The following is a 12,948-nucleotide window of genomic DNA, read 5'->3' as shown; positions in this document are numbered from 1 at the left end:
TGTGCATTAAAATCCCCCAGTATGTAAAAAGATTCGACACCCGAGTTCTCCTCCACTTCAATAATAGATCTTATCGCACTCAAACACTCTGTAAATATTGGTAAGTTTTCTTGCGAGTTAGTTGGCATGTAGACACTAAACACCACTATAGATCGAGTACTTACACACAACACAACATTACATTATTAATACAATTAAATAACAATTATTAGTGTAATCATAAATTCATTTAAAATGAGAGAGAGTGAGAGAAGAAAGTTCAACGTGCATTATTAATACATATTATGCGAGACTTTAATTGCTAAGTTTGTATTGTCGGCCGTTTGGTGTATTGGTTCGAAACGGACTACTATTCCGGAGGTAGCGGGTTCGATTCCCGCACAGTACAAACATTTGTGTGCATGAACATATTTTTGTTTGTATTGGACTGGGTGTTTTCTATGTATAATAAGTATGTATTTACAAAAAAGTATTTAAGTGTGTTTATATCCGGTGTCTAGTACCCATAGTACAAACTTTGCTTAGTTTGGGACTAGAAGCGCAGTGTAATATGTATGTCTAAGGATATTTATTTATTATTTATTTTATTTATTAACTTTTATCTCAAGAACAAAATCATTTTGACATATTTCCATACCTACATAATTCTTAATTTAAGAGTTATTCGAGAATTGTTGAAATATCAGCCCCAAAACAAATATCTTTTCTATGGCAGAATAAGAAACACCAAAAAATCCTTTATCAAAACAATGGCACGTGTCGAAAGATGATTCAATGTTTAAAGTAGACACGCAGAAGTAGTAAGTTTTTGAGAGTTCTCGCTCATTCCAGCGAGAAACTCTCAAAAACATTTATTCAAGGATCACTCAAAATAATTTCATTTTCGTTCGTTCATTTGACAACACGATAAGCGTGTATTCTTATTATGAGTGCGGTCATGTTCTAGAAGCGCGCACCGAGAAATATTAAGCTAGGTTGCAGGTTCGAATCCCGTAAGGAGCAAATGTTTCTGTTATAAACACGATCACCTATAACTGAGACGTGATCGTAGTTGCTATAGTACAAGTTCCACTTAGTTGGTGATTAGGTAATTGGTGTGGTGAGATAATTGGACCAATTTATTTTTTAAGTTCAATAATAAAATAACTATCTACTCATAAAACCCAAACGTAAAAATTGGATCATGATGACGATGTCACTGCGCAACCTTTGTGTGCACGCGCGCCGGAACTTGCAATTTGATATCTTAGCGTAGTTCTTACCTACCGCGCCTGTATTTGAACGAAATTAATTATCGGTGAATGAAATTTGATACTACACATTGTGCTCCTATATTTAAACGCCTAGGCTTATTTTAAAGCAAATACACAGAAGCAAAACTATGTGCATCCTATACATGATCAGGACTTCTGGACTTTTAGTTTATATCAAACGGGTCGAAGTTAATTTCGTTTATCAAAAAATTAAAATCAAAGAAGTAAACATAAAACTCGCAATGGTTTTAATAAAAAAACTAGGTATGTCCTAATATTTATAAATTTTTATTGAATGTCAGATAAGTCTCCAAAAATGAAACTTTTGCTATAAAAGTAATGGAAGGTTCCTAAACTTTTTTTCTATTCTATATTCAATTTGTTTATTTGCAACTAAATATCAGATACTAATTTGAGTTGAATTCATCATTGACCTCACAGAAGAAGTTGTTTTGATTTGAAATATCAACGTACTTACTTCTTTATTATCCATAAAATCCTAGATTGTAACAGATCAGAGAGCAATAACATCTTAAAATTATTATTTACAAGATTTACATGATTATAAGCAATCTCTTCTGCTAAACTGTTACGTAGTGGATGCCTATTAAATTGGAAAATTAAATACTATACTAATAATACTACTAATAATACATACAATACTACAAATATTAATAATACTAAGTCTGTTCGAATCGAACCCCAGACCCAGACTCATAGAAACCAAGTCACTATGCCATCCGTTATTCGTATTTATTATTACATTATCATCGTTGTGGTGTCAAAATTTCCTGTTTCATTTTTACTAAGAAATTTTTTATCTAAAATTTTAAACACAATTCGAGTTTAAATTACTTACTCAGAAAAAATAGTGCATACCTTTAAAAAACATAATAAAGTTACTTACTCATAAAATACTTTTCATTTTAAAAATCATTAAATAAGTAAATAAATAGCAATCCACAAATAATACGTATAATTATATTATTAAATTAATATAGGTAATTTAATTTACTAATTTAAGCCATAAAATATTATTGTCTTCTAAGTAAATGGTAATAAATAATTTATTATAAGTAGTACATTACTATTTACATCTTTTAAACAGCTTCAAATTATTAAAAAGATATTTATGTACTAAACGTAAATTATAACCAAATATTTGTAAAAGTGCTGTAAACAAGTTTTAATATTTATTATCCATAATTAAATCAAAATAACTGTTAATTTTATTATATCGCTCATAACTGAAATCTCGAATATTTTCTGAATAACTTAGAAATAATATTAAGCTAAATGTTAACATATAACTGAGTAGATTAAATATCAAATTAAAAATACATAAGTACCTATCGCATCTGATTTATGTAGTTTCTTATGTTAAATTGTTTAATTAAGTATTTAAATGTTATTCTGAACTTTGTTACGTCTTGTTTGAATAGTGTAATTGGTACTACCGTTCTATGCATAAATAAATAATAAATAAATATCTTAAACCAACTATCTCCAAAATTTTCAAAATTAATGTAATTTAATTTTCTAAAACATACAGTGGAATATTTTTCATTCGGATATTGCATCATGGTCACGTCGTCAACGCGGCCGCAGGTCCGAAGTGCGTTTCTGTAAAAATGCTTGCGCGCACTGCAACAGAGCTGCCACGAGTTCCGCACGGTTCGCGACTGTGTAATTATGGATGCATCACCTATATTAGAATCATTTAGTCTAGTTTCACTGTAACAATATTATTAACAATGATCGTTATTATTAGCCATTTTATAATTATATTTGATTAAAATATTTTTATTGTATAAGTATCTCAAATCAAACATAATATTCATATGATTTCCACTTCAATTCCGATAATGATATTTAAAATATTAGTAAGTATCTCTGAGTATTTTTTATATACATTAATCTTGTGATATTTTTCTAAATAACTTTTGATGCACGTTGCAATCATTTTCAAATACATAATAATGTATATGTTGTCTTATTATGTTTTAAATCATAATTATAGCGACGATTAATAAAAAATAGTACTTTGTTATATACATAAGTGCCACTTGTGGTCTAAACTGAAAAAATATTTTTGATTCTGATTTTTGATACCCTCAAGTGCTACGCGGCGGCTTTTCAAACGAAATATTTATATTATGTGTTTTAAATATCATATGAATGAATCATATGAATAATCATGGTGTTTCTTAACAAAACATTTTTGTCAACCCTAACACATTTTGCGGATCTCTGCAATAATTTTCAAATAAATTGGAATCGATTCGACCCGAACTTCATTCTGTGCTTCATCTACTGCTTCGTGCATCAGAAGAACCGTCAACCAACAAGGAACCGCTCCCCAGTGCTCCAGACCTAGTGCTCCAGACCTATTGCTCCAGACCTAGTGCTCCAGACCTAGTGCTCCAGACCTAGTGCTCCAAACCCAGTGCTCCAGGCCCAGCGCTCCAAGTATTCCGAGTGAGTTTCTATCATCTAACAAACACAATGTGAGTACTCATGACTATCTTCTAGTCTTCACTAAACTTCTAGAACTTAGAATTTTTCTGAGACCTCTCGTCATCAGCGACGACCACTTTAAATAAATATGGAACTGTACTTATTAATTTGATTCGATGTTTGTAAAGTTAAAGTTTTCTAGTTACTAATGAATTTACTAAGGATTACCTGCTGATTCAACCGCGAAATAATTCAGTTCGTCTTACACATTACTTATATTTATAAACTAATTATTTTCAGGTCTGACTCCGAGTACGAATCTGCAATTGTCGAGAGTCGCATCTCAAAGTCAGAGAGGAGGAACCCAGCTCTTATTATAAGGTACTTATTTACATTAGTTAATTAGTTATTGCACACTAACGATAGTCGACGACTTTGCTCGCGCGGCAGTACTCAAGTAGTGAGTGACACGTTATCGTGCACAGCTTGCTGTAGTTAAAAAGTCTCAGACTAAGGTCGTTTCCTGACTTGTCGGTGCGGTAGCGGCGCGGCGTCGGTATGCTCTGTATACGCGATACCGAAAGCTTACCGAGCGTCTATATTTCAATGGAGCGTTCCTGATTGAGTCTGTGCCGCGCCGCTGTCGCACATGCCGCGCCAATCAGGAAGCGTACATTCAAATATAAGCGTTCGGTAAGCTTTCGGTACCGATGCGGTATACCGAAACGAAATCGTACCGATACCGCACCGCCAAGTCAGGAAGCGGCCTAACTGTTAAGTGTGACTGGAGTACCAGTAATGAGTAATTTAACAGTTTTACGGGTAATCATTATTTAATAATCACAATTTGTTTTACAGATCTGACTCCGAAGCTGAAAACGGGACTAGACGAGATCAGGCAAAAACATCTAAGAAGAAGTCCAACAATCGAGCCCCGTCAAAGTAAGTAGACCTGAAATAATGGAATCCGAAGGCTGGCGATTTTGTAACAGTCGTTTCGTTATCATTAGACTAACGTGATTCGTGTTTAACTTTACAGGTCTGATTCAGAAGACGATCAGCCTTCCAAGCGTAGCAAGGCTAAGACAACCAAGAGGAAGTCGACAACATCACGATCTTCAAAGTAAGTTTCACAACAACACCTTACAATCATCATCATCATTATCTCAACCACAGGACGTCCACTGCTGAACATAGGCCTCCCCAATGCTTTCCATGTTGTCCGGTTGGTAACGACCTGCGTCCAGCGCCTTCTTGCTTTATGATGTCGTCAGTCCACATTGTGGGTCACCTTTCACACTACTATCTCATAAACGGAGATGATTCTCATCATCTCATCAATGAAATTCGCCAATACCTAAGGAATATTATATTATTTTCAGAACCGCTACGCCAAAGAGACGGAACACCAAAAAAGAAGAGGATCTGTTCGGGCTGGTCTCTGAAGACGAGGAAGACGCAGCTCACGCAAACGCGTCTCGCCGAGCGCCGTCGAGCCAGCTGCCGAGCTCCATCAGCAGCAAGGTCGCGGACGGGTCGGTGCTGCGGCGCGCGCAGCTGAGCGGCCGCTACTACGCCGAGCTGCGCCTCTACTCCACGCGGGACGCGCTCGACACCCGCCCCGAGACCCGCTACACCAAGGCGCTCGTCACTTTGAAGCTCCAGCTCGACCCGGACCAGCCCGAGTGGGACTTGCTTCAAAAGTTCCTCAGGAGAGCCAAGACGACGTACTTTGCGGATAGCGTGCCGGTGTTTTATAATAATAAAATTAACTAAATTGTAAATAAAAATATACATATTAATTAGGTCTAATTTACTTACTTATAATTTACGTAGGTACTTAATAATAAATGAATTGAAACCTAGTGTTATAGTACTTAATTAACCTCGGTACCTAGCCCAAACCACGTTTCGACGAACTCGCATATTTCAGCAAGTTACATAATACATTAGTAAATAGGTACCTACATTACATAAAATCAATAAAAGTAAAGTTTCATTAGCTACAAAATAATTCCAATCTTTGGAAGACAGGTTCCGAGGTTAATTAAAGTTCATTACTGGTTAAGGTAGGTTAGTTAAAGTTAATTACTGGTTAAGTTAGGTTAACTAAGAAGATGCCGTTCTGCTCTGGGTGTGCCGTTCAAGTTGATAGAAGGAAATGGGTTGGCCACTTGCGGAGCACCGCGCACAAGAACAAGTGCGCGGCGGTCGCTCAGGACGGAGTCGTTGAAGTCGCGTCTGCGTTCCGCGGTCGCATAGCCTCCTACAGGTTACCGGTGACGACCGAAACGGAACATTATTTTCCAGACTTATTTTTAAAAAGCGTAGAATTCAAACTCTACAAACTTTTACAGAGTTCTCTTAAAAAACATGTAAGCATCAAAGTAAATTTAGAATATTTTGGTAATTTCCTTTTGTTCAAAAATAACGAACAACAAATAAAATCGTTCGCAACTAAAAATATTATTGTTCATCGTAACTTTGAATTTAAGCGCTTATTTACATCAGTATTAAATATCATAAAAAAGAAAGTTGAAGAGTTTCAGGAACGTGATAGTGGATGGACTTTTCTGAGTAATGTTTATTTAGAAGTAAATATTAACAAATATGATCCATTATGTGGATCTGGGTCGACTTATGTTGATTTGCCACCAGTGATAAAGAAGAAAAAAGCGTGTGTCAATATTAAAAATGACGATAAATTCTGTTTTTTGTGGAGCATAGTCGCTGCGATTTATCCTGCTCAAAAGAACTGTGACCGAACTTCGTCATATCCAGACTTTAAACGGGTGCTCAACATCGAAGGTATGTCTTTTCCTGTAACTTTTGACGATATAGCGCTTTTTGAAAAAAATAATCCAACTTTAAGTGTTAATGTTTATTCCTTAAATAACAATAAATGCGTTGTGGGTCCTATTTACAGATCTGAATTTAAATCAGACTCTAGAAAAAGAATTAACTTGCTTCTCTTTGAGGACAATGTACACTCGCATTTCGTTTTAATAAAAAATTTGCCCCGTTTGGTTCGAAGTCAAATTACAAAGCGTAACGGTAAGTTACATTTTTGTGAAGACTGTTTATTATTTTTTACTTCTCAGAATAGTATCGATAAACATATCTGTAGTGGTGTTACAACAGTACTTCCCGAAAAAGGTAGTTATCTTCAGTTCAAAAATTTTGAAAGGAAACAAGATGTTCCTTTCGTTATTTACGCAGACTTTGAAACCATCCTTGAACGATATCAAGGATGTGAGCCCGATCCTCTTGCTAGTTTTACAACACCGCGTCAACGACATATCCCAGCAGCTTTTGCGTATCAAATAATTTGTTCCTTTGATAATACTTTCAACAAATTTGTTCAATATCGCGGTCCAGATTGTAGTGAAAAGTTCTTAAAAAATCTTTATGAAGACATTACAAATATTTATAATATTTTGAACGTTGAAATTAGAATGATTTTTACCGAAAACGATAAGGTAAAGCATTCACAAGCCGACGTGTGTCACATTTGCGATAACCTACTGATCGGAGACAAGGTGCGAGATCATTGTCACCTTACAGGTAGATATCGTGGCGCAGCACATCAATACTGTAATTTGCGATACAATGTCCCTAAGTTCGTACCGGTATTTTTTCATAACCTGTCCGGTTACGATTGCCATTTGTTTATTAAAGAATTAGCTGACAGCTTAGGCCCTATTAAAGTAATACCTAAGAACAAAGAAAATTATATATCTTTTACTAAATTCCTTACCTTACCAAATGGAAAATTTGGACAAATCCGATTTGTGGATTCTTTTAAATTTTTAGGAACTAGTTTAGAAAAATTAGTAAGTGGTTTACGTAAATCTGATTTATTTCATTTGAAAAATCATTTTCCTAATGACAACAAATTCAGTTTATTGACACGAAAGGGAGTTTATCCCTATGATCACATATCAGATTGGGAATCATATTCAGAAGAAACACTTCCCAATAAAAAACAATTTTATAATTCCCTTACCAATGAGGATATAAGTGACTCCGACTATGCTCATGCCAAAACTGTCTGGTCCGTTTTTAATATTAAAAATATTGGAGAATACACCGATCTTTATCTTAAAACAGACGTACTTCTTTTATCGGATGTATTTGAAAATTTTCGACTTGTCTGTAAGCTTAACTATCAGTTAGACCCTGCTTTCTATTTAACAGCTCCAAGTTTGTCTTTTGATGCGATGTTAATGAAGACTGGTATACAGTTAGAATTGTTACATGATTTAGAAATAATCCGTCTTTTACAAAAAGGTATACGAGGAGGTATCTGCATGTGTTCTACCAGACATAGCGAAGCAAACAATAAGTACATGTCGAATTATGACGAGTACAAGCCTGACTCTTATTTAGTGTACATTGACTGTAATAACCTCTATGGCTATAGTATGTGTCAGCCTCTGCCTGTATCGGATTTCAGATTTTTAAATAAAAATGAAATAGACCAGTTAAATATTTTAACGGTACCTGACGATGCGGACACCGGTTACATTCTTGAAGTAGATTTGTTGTACCCAGAAAACTTACATTGTGACCATAACGACTATCCTTTCTGTGCCGAAAAGTTTGTACCGCCAGGTGGACATACATCAAAATTAATACCTAATCTTTATCCGAAATTTGAATACGTAATTCATTACGTTCATTTAAAAACAAGTATCAGTCATGGGCTTATCTTAAATAAAATTCATCGCGTTTTATCGTTCAAACAAAATGCCTTTTTAGCTAAATACATTAATCTTAATACAGAATTGAGAAAAAAAGCTACAACTCCTTTTCAACAAGATCTTTTCAAACTGTTAAATAACTCTGTTTTTGGAAAAACGTTAGAGGATAATGAACGTCGTGTTGATGTTAAATTAGTTAATCAATGGCGTGATGACTCAAATAAAACTAAAAAGCATCTAAGCGCTGATAAGTTAATCGCACGACCAAACTTTCACAGTGCTACAGTATTTTCTAAAAATTTAGTTGCCGTTCAGATGAAACCTGAAAGAATAATTTTGGATAAACCTATTTACATAGGATTTTCAGTATTAGAACTGTCCAAAAGTCACATGTACAATTTCCATTATTCAGTCATAAAACCACACTATCAAGACAGGGTACAGTTATGCTATACCGATACCGACAGTTTCATTTATAAAATTGAAACTAAGGACTTTTATCTAGATCTAAATACCCACTTTCTCAGTTACTTTGATACAAGTAATTATGATTCAGAAAATCTTTTTAATTTGCCAGTAGTGAACAAAAAAATTCCGGGATTGTTTAAAGATGAAATGGGCGGTGAAATCATAACAGAATTTGTAGGTCTTAGGTCAAAGTTATACTGTGTTAAAACGGAATCAAAACTTATTAAAAAAGCTAAGGGTGTTAAAAAAAGTGTAATTAAAGACTTGACTTCAACTGACTATAAAAAGGTTCTGCTTCATGACCAAATAATACGTAAAAAGAACATATTGTTCAGGTGCATCAAACATGAAATTTTCACTCAAGCAGTGAACAAAATTGCTCTATCAAATGAGGACGATAAACGATTTGTACTTCCTGACAAAATCTCCACTAAAGCATGGGGGCATCAAGATTTAATGTTTTAAGTTTAATGTGTTAAGTAAATTAAGTTTTATAATATAAGTATGCAATAGGTGTATAGATAAATAAGTATGATTTTAATTGTAAAATTACTAACACCATTAGTTTTTAATTTACTAACACAAGATTTATTCATAACTGTACATAATAATTGCTAAATAAAGTCATAAGTAAAGAGATTAATTTGTTTTATTTACTAAATCTATATTAATAAAATATTTAAGTGTTGTCTTAACCATATTACCGTCGTTGATAAAGTGCAAACTGTTAGTTTCGTAATGTAGGATACAAATTTCCTTAGTAAGTAAATTTCGCAATAGGGTAGAAGTAATGGTTTCGGTCATCTTGGTACCGTTTTTGTCCATTATTATTTGATAATTTATCTTGAAATACCAATTTAGTCGTAACTATAAATAAATATTGTTTTATTAAAACAATATTTTTTAAACTTACTTCAATTTTATGTGGCCAAAAGAGTACAGTGACCACAAACGGTGCTTTTACCCTAATTACTTAGTCATCAAATTTTAGTTCACGTTGTATTTCCACGTGTCACTAAGTAGGTCACTGACGTCAAAGTGCAAACTTGGAATTAATATAAATACAATAACTAAAATTTAATTTCTAACATTCACGTTGCATCGATCACTATTTGTGGCTACTTGTTGGTAAGTTAATTAATTATTATTTTTTCTATTTAAATCTGTTGTTATTTTTGTATGTCTTGTTATTTTTAAGTCTTATGTCTATACAAAGCTGATTTCTTTTTTACTTCTATAAATACAGTCCACATAAAGTCCCTGATAACAATTTAATGCAGTTATAAAAATGTACTAATAAGTGTTTATTTTGTTTACAGATCAATATGTCTGACTCTTCGGAAATAATCTTCTCGCAATATGCACAAGACCCCATGGAGAACTTTACGCAGCACTGCCAAGAACTGTTCGGTGTGCAGCCTGTTGAACCGAAGACAGAAAGAAAAGGGAGGCCTAAGAGAGATGCGAACAGTAAGAAGAAGGCGAACATCTCATCTAGATCATTTGTCATACGCAAAGATCGGAAGGGTTCAAAGCTGATCCAAATAAAGATTATAGACCTAACCAGTGACGCTGTATCGTTATCACAGACGCAACAGACTGATGTGGAAAGTACGGACAATAACGTGGTACTCAGTGCTCAGTATGTGGTGCAAGAACCAAACACGGATGAAGTGTTAGATCTTACAGAATCGTTAGTTAGGAAAATATCTAAAGAACTCTGTGGTGATAATTACTAGTGTAATAGATTGTAAGTTATTAGTTGTAAGTACTTGTATGTAGAATGTAAGTAATAATAAATAGACTAAGTTAATTGAAAATAATAATGAAATGGTAAAATAAATTTGTGTATATTAAATCTACTTGTTTCATTATGACTTTGTTTATTCCTCATACAACTTGCTTTGATACTGAAATAAAAGACAGTCAGTTTAAAATATCAGTATTTATTTTAATAAAAACATTTAATATCGTTTTCTAAACACCATTTTTTTATACACAAAACATTTTTCAATGCACAATATTTCTTATGATTATAACAATTGAATAAATTGTCTTTACAATAAAGGTCATAAAGTGAGTTAAAATTAGGAATCTGTTGGCAAGTAATGTCTACAATATTATCATGATCACATAACTCTTTCACCCATTTAACTTTTTCTTCGCCCTTCACAATAATATTTCTGTCCTTAAAATAGGGTTTAATAATTCTTCTAAATTCTCTGTAGTCGACATAGCCTTCACTCCATCGATACCCTCTATTCTTTTCTAGCCAACGCACATTCTTTTTTTCTTCATCGGTTAAAGATGAGAATGGGTACGGTGGCTTAATTAAAAAGAGATAAGTAGACTCTTGATTCGCTATACATAACTCTTTTACTAAAAAGTCATTTTTATGATCTTTGAACCCTTGTAAATCAACTATAATTGTGTTACAATTCATGATATTTTTTTCACAATATTACTCAAAGGCTTGTATTCAAATATACAGTCGTTTAAAATTAAACAATATGCAGCTGTCTGATCCGGTATTTCTTGATCTGTTTCGATTTCAACTCTTACGTCAATCGATCCCTTCAAAGTTTCATGCTGCCGCGAACAGTCAATAATAAATAAAGGGGCTACGTCTTTAAATTCCTTTAAACTCATCAACGGCTCTGGTCGACGTCCGTAATAAGACTGTTGAAATCTTACGTATTGTTCGTATAATAAAGTAAATCTATCTTCTGAAAAACTTACATTCAAGCCTTCGTAACGGTAATATGATGAATTTAAAAATACTCTTACATCTCGTACATGACAATGATCGAACTCTGCCATTGAAGATTCAGCCTTGTGTTTGCGATTGGTTTGCAAGGCAATTATAACATATCGGGGTTTCTCTATTTGTGACGATGTTTTAATGGACCAAGTATGTTTACGGGTTTTTGGTAACAAGGGATATTCATATAAGTCCCAATTCCGAAACGCAAGTGTTATAGCTCGATCTTTGTCTAAATGTTTTAATAAGTTAATTCTTTCCCGATCTGATACCTTAACGTGTGGAACGCGCCAAACAATTTTACTTATTATAATATCATCCACAACTTCACCTGAATTTAATTTTAAAGCATTGAGGTTTGTATTGCATCTCAACAAAACTAACTCATGTTTACAGTTAATTATAATTTTTTCATAGTCTTCTGGAAATCCCAATATTTTATTCAATGGTATAGAGACAGAGAATGCGCCATCGCCGACTTTGTTCGAACCTGTAGTCGACCAGCCCCAAGCTCTGGCGCTTTTGGATTCGTTTTCATTTAAAGAAAGATAGGACTTTATAGTTGTAGTAATACCTGCATTTTTAATTTTATCTATATCCACTCCGTTAAGTTCGTATCGGATGTCTTGAAATAGAAATAATACTGGGTTATTAATGAAATGCACATGCAAGAAAGGCTTTTTTCGTGGCGGCTTGGTGACTGGAATTGAACCGCCACCGGTGCAGACGGAGAAGATGGTGAATTGTCTGCACGTGAAAAAAGAGGTTGTCCGGCTTGCAGAAATTTATATAAGTTACCGTTCCTTGTGTGAAATTAGAAAATGTAAATAAAACAGCTCCCTCTCAATTGACACAATTTATTTTTATCTCGTATGCTCCTATATAGTTAACAATTACGATATTATAATAACTACTGTAATAGTGCCAATCTCAAGGGATTCAGGGTCGTTAATTAGGTTCGGTTTGGTGAATATTATTGCCACTACAAATTTCTTAAAACTCAGCCTAAATATTAAAAGACTCTACTAGTTAAGATAACTGCGCGATGTCAGGTCGGAAAGACTCCTACTTGAAGGATGGAAAAGTGGGTACCTTGGAAGCCATGCGGTTATAAGCCGTTACCCTGAACGTTCCTCTCTTCTTCCGGGGTCCAACGGGTCTCGCACACTTTTAGGTTACAAGCAGCGTCCTCCACGGCCTCAAGCGCGCAGTGCCAGATGAAGCTCTTGCATCTCTTTGACAGGTAAGCGTTCAAACTCTTGCAGAGACAGAGGTTTGATGACAAGGAGGAAATGCGAAGAGATCA

The 12,948-nt window shown here is 34.2% G+C and overlaps 1 protein-coding gene across 1 annotated transcript; it reads left to right on the top strand.

Annotated features, from left to right (window-relative positions):
* Positions 1-2,734: 2,734 nt before the first annotated feature.
* Positions 2,735-9,524, top strand: LOC135086277 (uncharacterized). The gene is made up of 5 exons (XM_063981076.1): positions 2,735-3,760; positions 4,011-4,091; positions 4,569-4,652; positions 4,750-4,833; positions 5,093-9,524. Coding segments are annotated over exons 1-5 (645 nt in total). The 5' UTR covers positions 2,735-3,758; the 3' UTR covers positions 5,487-9,524.
* Positions 9,525-12,948: the final 3,424 nt, after the last annotated feature.

The sequence above is a fragment of the Ostrinia nubilalis genome, chromosome W (assembly GCF_963855985.1).
Source record: "Ostrinia nubilalis chromosome W, ilOstNubi1.1, whole genome shotgun sequence".
Taxonomy (NCBI): Eukaryota; Metazoa; Arthropoda; class Insecta; order Lepidoptera; family Crambidae; genus Ostrinia; species Ostrinia nubilalis.
The sequence above is the reverse complement of the archived record's forward strand: the minus strand, read 5'-3'. Positions and strand labels throughout refer to the sequence as shown.